The following is a 12,705-nucleotide window of genomic DNA, read 5'->3' on the forward strand; positions in this document are numbered from 1 at the left end:
CTTGATGGGAGGTACTGGTGGCCCACTTTAGCTAAGGACGTGAGGATTTATGTTTCCTCCTGCTCAGTGTGCGCCCAGTGCAAGGCTCCTAGACACCTGTCCAGAGGTACGTTACATACAACCCTTACTTGTTCCACAACGGCCGTGGTTGCACCTGTCGGTGGATTTTTTTAACTGATCTTCCACCTTCACAGAGTAACACCACGATCCTGGTCGTGGTGGATCGTTTTTCTAAGTCCTGTTGTCTCCTCCCTTTGCCCGGTCTGCCTACGGCTCTACAAACTGCGGAGGCCCTGTTTACACACGTTTTTCGGCACTATAGGATGTAATGTCTGATCAGGGTTCCCAGTTCACATCAAGGGTCTGGAAGGCGTTCATGGAACGTCTGGGGGTCTCGGTCAGCCTTACCTCAGGTTTTCACCCCAAGAGTAATGGGCAAGTGGAGAGAGTTAACCAGGATGTGGGTAGGTTTCTGCGGTCTTATTGCTAGGAACTGTCGGAGGAGTGGGCAAAGTTTGTGCCATGGGCAGAGATTGCCCAGAACTCGCTATGCCACTCCTCCACTAACCTTTCTCCCTTTCAATGTGTATTAGTGTATCAGCCGGTTCTGGCTCCTTGGCATCAGTCAGACCGAGGCTCCTGTGGTGGACAATTGGTTCCGGCGTGCGCAGGAAACCTGGGAGGCCGCCCATGTCCAACTTCAGCGGAGGTGTATTTCGAGGGCAAGTTGGTCAGGATGATATCTATGAGGTTGCCCATGTTTACGGATTTGGCGTTGTACCTGGTAGGTTCCTTGATAATTTGTGTGAGATTGAGGGCATCTAGCTTAGATTGTAGTATGGGCGGGGTGTTAAGCATATACCAATTTAGGTCACCTAGCAGTACGAACTCTGACAATAGATGGGGGGCAATCAATTCACATATGGTGTCCAGGGCACAGCTGGGAGCTGATGGCTGTCTATAACAAGCGACAACAGTGAGGGACTTATTTCTGGAGAGATGGATCTTTAGAAGTAGAAGCTCAAACTGTTTGGGCATAGACCTGGATAGTATGATAGAACTCTGCAGGCTGTCTCTACAGTAGATTTCAATTCCGCCCCCTTTAGCAGTTCTGTCTTGACGGAAAATGTAATTGGGGGTGGAAATGTCAGGATTTTTGGTGGCCTTCCTAAGCCAGGATTCAGACACGGCTAGGACATCAGGGTTGGCAGAGTGTACTAAAGCAGTGAATAAAGCAAACTTAGGGAAGAGGCTTCTGATGTTAACATGCATGAACCCAAGGCTTTTACGGTTGCAGAAGTCAACAAATGAGAGCACTTGGGGACACACAGGGCCTGGGTTTACCTCGACATCACCAGAGGAACAGAGGAGGAGTAGGATGAGGGTATGGCTAAAGCTATAAGAACTGGTCATCCAGTACTTTGGGAACAGCAAATAAAAGGAGCAGATTTCTGGGCATAGTAGGATAGATTCAAGGCATAGTGTACAGACAAGGGTATGGTAGGATGCGAGTTCAGTGGGGGTAAACCTAGTGAGAGTCACTACATTGAGTGACGATGAGAGAGGTTGCAACTCTGGAGGCGCCAATTAAGCCAGGTGGGGTCTCTGCATGTGTGGGGGGGCATGAACTTTGGATCGTCTCTGAAGGAGCTGGTATTCCATAAATGTGTATCTGCCTTTGCCATCCGTACTGTTAGCCATTGTACAATCGCTGGAATATAAATGGGACTAACTAAAAGCACGTATATCCTACAAACGGGACATTTAAAAACTGTAATATCTTGTGTTTCACCGAATCGTGGCTGAACAACGACATTAATAACATACAGCTGGTGGGTTATACACTCTATCAGCAGGATAGAACAGTAGACTCTTGTAAGACCAGGGGTTTACAGTGCCTTGCGAAAGTATTCGGCCCCCTTGAACTTTGCGACCTTTTGCCACATTTCAGGCTTCAAACATAAAGATATAAAAATGTATTTTTTTGTGAAGAATCAACAACAAGTGGGACACAATCATGAAGTGGAACGACATTTATTGGATATTTCAAACTTTTTTAACAAATCAAAAACTGAAAAATTGAGCGTGCAAAATTATTCAGCCCCTTTATTTTCAGTGCAGCAAACTCTCTCCAGAAGTTCAGTGAGGATCTCTGAATGATCCAATGTTGACCTAAATGACTAATGATGATAAATACAATCCACCTGTGTGTAATCAAGTCTCCGTATAAATGCACTTGTACTGTAATAGTCTCAGAGGTCCGTTAAAAGCGCAGAGAGCATCATGAAGAACAAGGAACACACCAGGCAGGTCCGAGATACTGTTGTGAAGAAGTTTAAAGCCGGATTTGGATACAAAAAGATTTCCCAAGCTTTAAACATCCCAAGGAGCACTGTGCAAGCGATAATATTGAATTGGAAGGAGTATCAGACCACTGCAAATCTACCAAGACCTGGCCGTCCCTCAAAACTTTCAGCTCATACAAGGAGAAGACTGATCAGAGATGCAGCCAAGAGGCCCATGATCACTCTGGATGAACTGCAGAGATCTACAGCTGAGGTGGGAGACACTGTCCATAGGACAACAAGCAGTCATATATTGCACAAATCTGGCCTTTATGGAAGAGTGACAAGAAGAAAGCCATTTCTTAAAGATATCCATAAAAAGTGTTGTTTAAAGTTTGCCACAAGCCACCTGGGAGACACACCAAACATGTGGAAGAAGGTGCTCTGGTCAGACGAAACCAAAATTGAACTTTTTGGCAACAATGCAAAACGTTATGTTTGGCGTAAAAGCAACACAGCTCATCACCCTGAACACACCATACCCACTGTCAAACATGGTGGTGGCAGCATCATGGTTTGGGCCTGTTTTTCTTCAGCAGGGACAGGGAAGATGGTTAAAATTGATGGGAAGATGGATGGAGCCAAATACAGGACCATTCTGGAAGAAAACCTGATGGAGTCTGCAAAAGACCTGAGACTGGGATGGAGATTTGTCTTCCAACAAGACAATGATCCAAAACATAAAGCAAAATCTACAATGGAATGGTTCAAAAATAAACATATCCAGGTGTTAGAATGGCCAAGTCAGACCTGAATCCAATTGAGAATCTGTGGAAAGAACTGAAAACTGCTGTTCCATCCAACCTCACTGAGCTCGAGCTGTTTTGCAAGGAGGAATGGGAAAAAATGTCAGTCTCTCGATGTGCAAAACTGATAGAGACATACCCCAAGCGGCTTACAGCTGTAATCGCAGCAAAAGGTGGCGCTACAAAGTATTAACTTAAGGGGGCTGAATAATTTTGCACGTCCAATTTTTCAGTTTTTGATTTGTTAAAAAAGTTTGAAATATCCAATAAATGTCGTTCCACTTCATGATTGTGTCCCACTTGTTGTTGATTCTTCACAAAAAAATACAGTTTTATATCTTTATGTTTGAAGCCTGAAATGTGGCATAAGGTCGCAAAGTTCAAGGGGGCCGAATACTTTCGCAAGGCACTGTAGGTCTTGTATATTTGTAAACAACAGCTGGTGCAAGAAAATCTAAGGAAGTCTTGAGGTTTTGCTCGCGGAGGTTGAGTATCTCATGATAAGCTCTCTCATGAGCTCACAGATTACTGCACCTGTGCATAGCCCACCTATAATTTAGCCCAAACAACTACCTCTTTCCCTACTGTATTTAATTTATTTATTTTGCTCCTTTGCACCCCATTATTTTTATTTCTACTTTGCACATTCTTCCATTGCAAATCTACCATTCCAGTGTAATACTTGCTATATTGTATTTACTTTGCCACCATGGCCTTTTTTTGCCTTTCCCTCCCTTATCTCACCTCATTTGCTCACATCGTATATAGACTTGTTTCTACTGTATTATTGACTGTATGTTTGTTTTACTCCATGTGTAACTCTGTGTCGTTGTATGTGTCGAACTGCTTTGCTTTATCTTGGCCAGGTCGCAATTGTAAATGAGAACTTGTTCTCAACTTGCCTACCTGGTTAAATAAAGGTGAAAATAAATAAATAAATAAATAAAAATAAGCTGGAGACCACACCATGTACTGAGAGTTTTCATCTGTCTACAAACCACCACAAACCGATGCTGGCACTAAGACCGCACACAATGAGCTGTATATGGACTACAAGAAATGGAGGACCGAGCACGCCCCCATTCTCATCGACAGGGCTGTAATGGAGCAGATTGAGAGCTTCAAGTTCCTTGGTTGTCCACATCACAAACAAACTAACATGGTCCAAGCACACCAAGACAGTCCTGAAGAGGACACAACAAAACCTATTCCCCTCAGGAGACTGAAAAGAAGCGTACGGCCCAGTACATCACCAGGGCTAAGCTTCCTGACATCCAGGACCTCTATACCAGGCAGTGTCAGAGGAAGGCCCTAAAAATTGTCAAAGACTGCAGCCACCCGAGTCATAGAATGTTCTCTTTGCTACCGCATGGCAAGCGGTACTGGAACGCCAAGTCTAGGTCCAAGAGGCTTCTAAACAGCTTCTACCCCCAAGCCATAAGACTCCTGAAAATCTAATCAAATGGCTACCCAGACTATTTGCATTGCCCCCCTCCTTCTATGCTGCTGCTACTAGTCTGTTATTATCTATGCATAGTCACTTTAACTCTACTTACATGTACAAATTACCTCAATTACCTCAACTAACCGGTGCCCCTGGGCATTGACTCCGTACCGGTATTTTACTGCTGCTCTATAATTATTTGTTACTTTTTTGTAGGTATTTTCTTAAAACTGCATTGTTGGTTAAGGGCTTGTAAGTAAGCATTTCACTGTTGTGTTCGGCGCATGTGACAAATACAATTTCATTTGACTATAGCAAGCAAAGTAACGCAAAAGCCTGAAAATAGGACGGGATTCCATCATAATCATGAATAGCATTGGGAGTTCACATGCACAACATAGGAGTGGTATGAATTGTAGATTATCTGTGTGTGATAACACAGGATGACTTGGCAGTTTATTACTGTGACATCTTAACCTGCCCTTTGGGAACAAGACTATAAACATGACATGTGTATAGTGCTACACTTTCACAGCTTGCTTCTTTATCCATCCAGGGCCAAGGATTGCCCAACAGCGAAGGTTGTTCATTCATGGTGGATGTGCATTGAGCAGTCTTGCTGATGGCCTATTATAATAGAAACGCATCAACACTATCCCCGGAATAGTGAGGAGTCAGGCCTTGGTCCTAAACTAATTGTCTAATCCTGTCATAAAAGCCCCATTACATTCCAATGCATCACATACGAAATGTAGTTATAGTAATGAGTTATTCGTAAAATGAGATTCTGGGCCTAACAAATGCAATCAATCAATAAATCCAATGTCCACAATTTATCCTGTTTTGACTGTAGTTTAATGTATTAAAAAGACCAGGGTGCAAATATTTTTAAAAAATGTAAAAAGAAACATAATTTAAGCATTTTTAATACAAAACAAAACTATTCCAGTCCCTCTTGACATCTAAGACACAGACAAAAAAATACTTTGTTATAGCGTATTTTTTATCAAGTATTACACAATGTAGGTACAAAATTAAAATGTATACAATTTACATTTTTTGTACATAATATAGCAAAATCTTTCAACTCTGAAGAGAAAATACAACTCTTGTTGTACATGAAATTCCACCACGAAGGAAAACTCTGTACGCAATCTTTAGAATACGGGATGGATTTTAAAGACAATTCTTTACCTAAAAATTAAAAAAATACTACTAATAAAATAAACACAATGACAAGCTGCTGCAACCATCGCTGGAGTAGTAAAAAGAGATGCACTGCCATGTGAAAGAAACAATATATACTCTGATATCTTAAACTCTGTACTAAATTAAATTATACAAGTAGAAAAAGACCAAGTAACCCCATTTAGTAGTGCAAAGTCATACAAATCTGCCATGTCCCAACACATGTAAAACACTAAGAGGACAGACATTTTTTTGTATTTTTTTAATTTTTTATCCATGTTAATGGAGTATTTTTTTGTATTTCAAACATAGTACAAAAATATATTTTGTGCTCGGTTGACAAAAAAAAAAAAAAAAAAACAACTATGCATGTTGAATTTAAGTAATCAAGCTTGGACGTGTTCGTACAACAAACTTTTAGTAAAAAAAAAAAATTCAATGGGGCAGAGAAAAAGCACCCTTGGACACATGCTGCTTCCCTAACTAGATAGAAAGCTCCTCAAGAGGTTCCTTGAAAGTCCAGTTCTTCGTAATGCTTCCCTTCAAGCTACCGTCGTCATTAAGAAATAACATGTTCAAGTCCTAGTGTCAGGTTTAGTTAGCCATGACCGACTGGAATTGCTGCTTGGAATACTGCATGTTGCTGAGGTTGAAGTTCAGCCCATCATTGAGGGTATTGTCGTTGAGATCTCCGTAGGCCGCAAACACGTCAAAGGCATTGTTGTACTGCAGCGGGCTGAGGCTGAGAGAGCCCTCGCTGGGGAACATGCCACCGGAGCTCCCCTGACCCTGGAGGCTGGGGAACACAAACTCCTTAGCATTAGGAGAGAGTGCAGAGGCATTCTGCTGCTGGCCCAGGCCGTACAGAGAGTACATAGAGGTGGAAACGGCTTTCTGCTTCATTAGGGTGTTCACATTCAGCCCCAGGTCATTGGTTGGGGAGGTGCGGGCCACCTTGTTGCCGTTACCATTGTTGTTGTTGCGGCCGGAGATCTTCATCTTGGTGGAGCCAAACTTGGTGGCGGCAAAGGTGGCGGTGGTGAAGGTTATTGGATAGGTGGAGCGCGGCATGAACGAGGGGCTAATGGCCGCAGATTGCCCGAAAGGGGGTGAAGGAGAGCTGGACTCAGAAGAGGTCCCAATAGAGTCACTGATGGGCATGAAGACCTGGGCCTCTGGGTTGAAGCTGTTCTTGATCTCCTTGTCCAACTCGGACCCGTTGTTCTCATTGTTATCATCCACGTACAGCACCTTGACCGGCCCCTTCTCGCCAAGCTGGTAGGACACCTCGAAGGGGTCAATCCACACACTGAGGTCCTGAGGGAGATGATCCTGGACGTCGTCCAAGTCCAGACCGCTCTCCTTGGCTGCCTGCTCCACCACAGGGTCCACCTTCTCCCCTACGTGGAGGCACCTGTACCCAGAGCCCTTGTATGGCTTATCCATGTACCAGTGGCCATCGTACTTCTTCTTCAGCTGCCTCTCGAGCTCCTCGCCGAAGATGTTCACACGCCGTCTGGGGAGTTTGTTGTACAAATAGGAAATAATAAAGTTAAGTGCTACTTGAATTTCAAGCTGCATAGCTGCTTCCCGGTTATGACGTGGGTATTCCTGAGCGTTGCAGTGATAAGCAGTTTGGGCCAAACAGAGGGACAGAGTAAGTGGTAGTTGCTGAAATGATATTCTTCCGTCCACAGGATAAGGTTCCTAAGCCTGGAAGAAGAGGAGGAGAGATAAATTAACAAAAACACGATGACAATACTATATGGCTAATTATAAACCGGGTAGTTTGGGTCCTGGATGCTGACTGGCTGAAACAGCATTTCAGCCGTGTAAATATCAGACAATATACCACTGGTATGATGCAAAACTACCTGTTTACTGTTATATATGGCCATATTCCACAAACCCCTGAGGTGATTTATTGCAATTATAAACTGGTTACCAACGTGTGTGTGTGTGCGCACACACACGTTGGTAACCAGTTTATAATTGCAATAAATCACCTCAGGGGTTTGTGGAATATGGCCAATATACCATGGCTAATGACTTTCTGATTCATGCATAGGCGTGGTGTAACTGGCCATATACCACAACCACTTGAGTCATTATTGCTAAACCTACCATCCCATAGTACAACAAAACTGTACGTTCATATAAGTAATATGATCAATGTATGCACGCATGACGACTCCAAGTCGCTTTGGATAAAAGCATCTGCTAAATAGAATATATTATCATGATATTAAATAATCTGTTTAACTCACCGTTGTAAAGATGTTGGTTTCATAAGCCTGATTGCATTTACAGTAGAGTACTAAATGTGCTCTGCCATTCCCTTCCCAGTACAGTGCATTGCTGTGTCCACCAGACAGTGTGTACAATATCACTAGCTATAAGTAAGGCCTAAACATACGGACTCAGTTCCCCGGCAGTCTTCTAGTATTTGTGACAGCTAAAAGCAAGCATAGTTGACCTCTGGACAGTGGTGGCTCAGCGCGTTTTTAACGCAATTAAAGTAACAATGTAATTAGCCAATGATCCGAGACATTGTAACCTCACCTTATATAGAATAATTCGTGCGCGATGACACACACACACGCCCCTAATTCATTTGATATGATGAGATGAAAGAATCATGTTGTCTAGTGAAGGTAACAGAAGAAACCGTGTCCGTGAACCACCACTGGCTAGAGAATCATGTATTGTTAGAGAGCAGCTGGTGAGCTGATCTAGCAAAGAGAACCCTTGTTGTTACATAATCCTCATTGAATTTCTATTCACGGTCATAGATGTCCTTCTCTTTTAGAAATTACGCTTACCATTAGCTAGCTAGCGAGATATATATATATATATATGAGATGATCAAACGTCCAATCCAAATCCTACAGCTTGTCTCGCTTCAATTGAATCCATCAATCAGTAACGTAGCCAACGTTAGCTAGTTACGCACCAAGGTTGTGAAGGAAATTTAGTATTGTAAACAGCAGCTATGCTTACCGTTACGGTATAGTCTGTTAAATGAAAGCACATCGGATGTGTAATTTAACGTAAAAACTGTTGAATGTGCTCCTATCCTTCACTGTCATTCAATGACCACCGAGCTAACAAAAATACTTCTGGTTGTTAGCTCAAAATAGTTTGATTTAAACTTCTAGCTAGCTGGCTAGATATCCACATCGTCAGCTATATCAACTAGCTAACGTTGTTACTAATAATTATCTGCGCTAGCTAGCTAACGTTATAACCAACCCAAAACAAGACGGAACAAAGCGGTTATATCATAAGTTAGCTCGTCTCTAGGGATTTGAACAACAATATAACTTAATAACTAGCTACCTCGCTAACGACTTCTATTGAAATAGCTAATAAAAGAGAATTATACTTACATGTAAGTATCCAACGTTACACTTACATAGAAATTCACAGCAGGTCGTTGCACTGCACAGCTTCGATGACGAATGACTTAACGTCAGTTAGCTACTGTAGCAAACAAAAATAACGTTGTCAAATACGCTTTTCAGCTAACTAAATGGAGACGGTTAGCTACTTCCTTGTTGAACAAAATTGTCCTGCTGCTGTATGACTATATATTTTTCCAATTATGTTATGCGGGGGACAATTTTTATTTCGTCGGGAAGTTTTTTTTTACAACTGTGCTTTAAAGTTCGGATTGTCTCGTTTATATATAGGTAGTACTCCGCCACGGACACAAAAAAGGCGGTGATGAGGTGCTCAGAGGTCGAGCCTAAATAACGGGTTTCCATTGGCCAAACTCGGTCTTCGTCATTCGTGAACTACTTCATTTTGCATTCCGATTGGCTGTTTAGCAAGTCAGTCAATAGCAAGAGTTTATTTACGGTAGTGGTTAGCGTTTCATGTGTATTGGGACCACAAGTATCATAATGTTGAAGGTTGTTGAGATAGCTACTGAACATTAATGTGTGTACTTTGACAGTAGTAAATAAATTCCACTCAATTTCATAGCAAAGAAACGGACACTTAAAACCAGTGCGATATAGTGTCTCAAATGTATGAGACAATGATTTGTTGTAGTTGCTCTGATTATGCCCAAAGATTATTCCAGTGTGATTATTTTGGAAATGCAATGATCATTGTGAGACGACGTGCAAAAAAGGTTGTGCAGAGGGAAAAGTAGTACATAGGCAGTTTGGCGGAAGGACACATGTCACCGTGTAGGGTTGTGCTCTGTTCCGTTAGGTACTTGGGACATTGGCTGTACAATCTGTACAGTTCGCGAATTTTGTTTTGTTATGCTTTAGCTTGAAGTTACAGGGTTTTTCTGACCTCGCTCTCCTAAATATTAGGAATACAAGAGAGAAATTGATATATTGAAATGAATGGACATTAGAGTTAAACGGTTATGCATATTGGGTCCTTGCTTAAAAAATAGGATATTATGTGTAAATGTTACGTTTTATAGTAGGCTAAAGTTCCTTAGGTTACAGGTTACTATGATGAAACTTTTAGGTCATGGTCTGTGGGACCGTGTGAGTGACTGGTTTTGTTACACAATGGTCAAGTTCTTTCTGTTTGTGTCCTAGTAACTGTGTAAAGCTCAAATACGTTTTTTTTCTGGTATTACTTTTAATGTTGAAAGACAGTATAAATATAGTGAACTATATACTATAAGGTAAAACTAAATCAGTTTTGAGCAAAATAGGGCTTTTTTTTTACACAACTGCAAACTTCAAGGTGTCGGGCATTCAAAGAGTTGGTCTCATGGGAATTTCTGATGTCATCGACCTCCCCCCTTGCTTGAGGAACCATAGAGGAGCGTTAGAGAACAAAAGAGGAACGTGGATCAGAGCATGTGGTCCGTCCAGTTCAAGTGTTCAGCAGTCTGATAGGTTGTAGATAGAAACTTTTTCCTCTGAGCCTGTTCATATCAGACTTCATGCTCCGATACCGTCTACACGACAATAAGGAGAGAACATCTCATGCCTGGGGTGTGTGGGGTCCTTGATGGTACCGTGGGACTTTTCCAGACACTGTTCGAGTAGATGTCCTGGATGGGTGGGAGCACGGTCCCAGTGATGTACGGGTCATCTTCACCACCCGCTGGAGGGACTTACAATCGTGGATGTAGCAAATCCCGTACCAGGCCGTGATGCAACTGGTCAGGACGCTCTCCATGGTGCATTGGTAGTATTTGGAGAGGACCCGGGGCGGCATGCCAAATTTGTTCAGCCGCCTTAGGACGTAAAGACGCTGTTGCGCCCTCTTGACCAGAGTGGTGGTGTTGTTGGTCCTCTGTGATGTCCTCTGGTCCTCTGTGATGTGGACGCCGAGAAATGTAAAACTGCTGACTCTCTCTACTGCAGTACCGTTGATGTGGATTGGGTCATGTTCCCTCCTCTGCTTCCTGAAGTCATGATACCACAATGCCAGTTAACTTACTTTCTCCCTTTAATAGTTTTTTCAAAAATTAATTACAGTTGAAAATGTTCAACAAGTTCAAATTCAATCCATCATTCATTTAAAATTTCAAATAATAAACAATTAAAACAATAAGTAATCAATTAAAATTAAGCAAACCAAAAGGTCATCCAATCCCCCAAAAAATGTTTAAAGAAACAAAAGCAATCAATCAATCAATCAGAAAAATCTGTCAGTCAATTCAGTCAGTCAGTCCACAATGTAAAGTATGTGTCTTTGTGTCGGGGGAGGGGAAGTGGTGGGGATTGTGCTGGCAGTTGCTGAAAAGCAGTGACAGTTGTGGTTGGTCGGTGCTGTGTCTGGGACCAGGAAAACCTGGATTGGTACTGGTGTTAGGGCCGGGACTGGGAATCTTGCTGGGACCGGGACTGGAGGTCAAGGGTTTGTTTTGAGTCTGGTGCTGGGGGGGACAGGACTGGAACCTGAAACCGGAACTGTGGCTGTTACAGGTGCTGAGTTAGGATCTGGGTCTGTAGAGGGGAGGAAGGACAACCTGAGGAGCAAGCAGACACACAAGGGAGCCCTAGACCCAGAGGTCAATGTTGGTACTTCCCTGTTGTCTGCTTGCTCCAGGTGAAGGTGTGATCTTTGGTCCCTCCTCCGTGCCTCTTCTGGTGCTGGGTCTAGGTCTGGATCTGGATCTGGATCTGCAAAGGGGAGGAAGGACGACCTGAGGAGCAGACAAACACACTTGGAAGCACAAGACCTGGAGGTCAGTGATGGTACTCTCCTGTGGCCTGCTCGCTCCAGGCGTAGGTCTAGAGCTTTGGTCCTTCCTCCGTGCCTTCTGGTGTGGTGATGAATGGTTCCTGCTTCTGGTCTGGTTCTGTGAGAGGGATAAGAGTAGGGGGAAGAGATGGAGAGGGAGCAGGGGTGTGGGGGTGGTGGAGGGTATGTCCATCGGCCTGGGCTGGTGTTGGAGTAGGAGCGATGTGACAGCAAGGCTGGACGCCGGAGGCTGGAAGACAAGGGGAGAAAACAGGACCCAGATCCACCTGGGGGAAGCTCTCTATAGGTACCAAATTCCACCTATAGAAGGATTATCTTGTGGGGAGGCCACCTTGAACACCCATCTGGGGAAAATCTTTCTATTCAGAGTGCTGTCAGGGTCATGATGATGGGTTATTGGGGCAGAGTTCAGGTCTGATTGATTCAGTGCATATTTGGATGAGGGCCTCTAGCGGGTCATTTGTGTTGAATGGTTATTGGCTGTTCACAGGTCTTGACGTGCCTCCCCATTGACTGCCTGTTGAAACCTTGTACTATCTTGGTGATGGAATGGGGGATGCTGGGAGGGGTGAAGGTGGTTCAGAGGGTCTGAGGGGTCTGGACTGAGGCTGGCTGGCGTTTGGGTTCTGGGGTGGTCTTCTGGTCTAGTCTCTTGTTGGTCTGTTGTTTGTCTGGTCTTGTCCGTTTGGAAATGTTAGTCCAGTTTGGGTCGTCATCGTCATCTAAGAACTGGAGTTGTGTAAGCTCTCTCAAAACCGGCTCCCATTTAACCAGGGGTTTGGAGGGGGTGGAG

At 43.4% G+C, this 12,705-nt stretch overlaps 1 protein-coding gene across 2 annotated transcripts; it reads right to left on the reverse strand.

The window, feature by feature from the left end:
- Positions 1-5,374: 5,374 nt before the first annotated feature.
- LOC135505225 (protein Tob1-like) lies at positions 5,375-9,389 on the reverse strand. Of its 2 annotated transcripts, none has more exons than XM_064924408.1 (2): positions 9,139-9,389; positions 5,375-7,436 (listed from the first exon to the last, which is right to left on the reverse strand). In XM_064924408.1, the coding sequence occupies exon 2, from the start codon at positions 7,302-7,304 to the stop codon at positions 6,318-6,320; it is 987 nt and encodes a 328-aa protein (XP_064780480.1). In that variant the 5' UTR covers positions 7,305-7,436; positions 9,139-9,389; the 3' UTR covers positions 5,375-6,317. The 2 variants fall into 2 exon arrangements, with proteins under 2 accessions (XP_064780480.1, XP_064780479.1); XM_064924407.1 differs by having other exon boundaries at positions 9,113-9,389.
- Positions 9,390-12,705: the final 3,316 nt, after the last annotated feature.

The sequence above is a fragment of the Oncorhynchus masou genome, chromosome 18 (genome assembly GCF_036934945.1).
Source record: "Oncorhynchus masou masou isolate Uvic2021 chromosome 18, UVic_Omas_1.1, whole genome shotgun sequence".
NCBI lineage: Eukaryota > Metazoa > Chordata > Actinopteri > Salmoniformes > Salmonidae > Oncorhynchus > Oncorhynchus masou.

Coding starts and splice junctions, on each gene's coding strand:
- LOC135505225 (XM_064924408.1), bottom strand. CDS start 7,304: ATGCAGCTTGAAATTCAAGTAGCACTTAACTTTATTATTTCCTATTTG.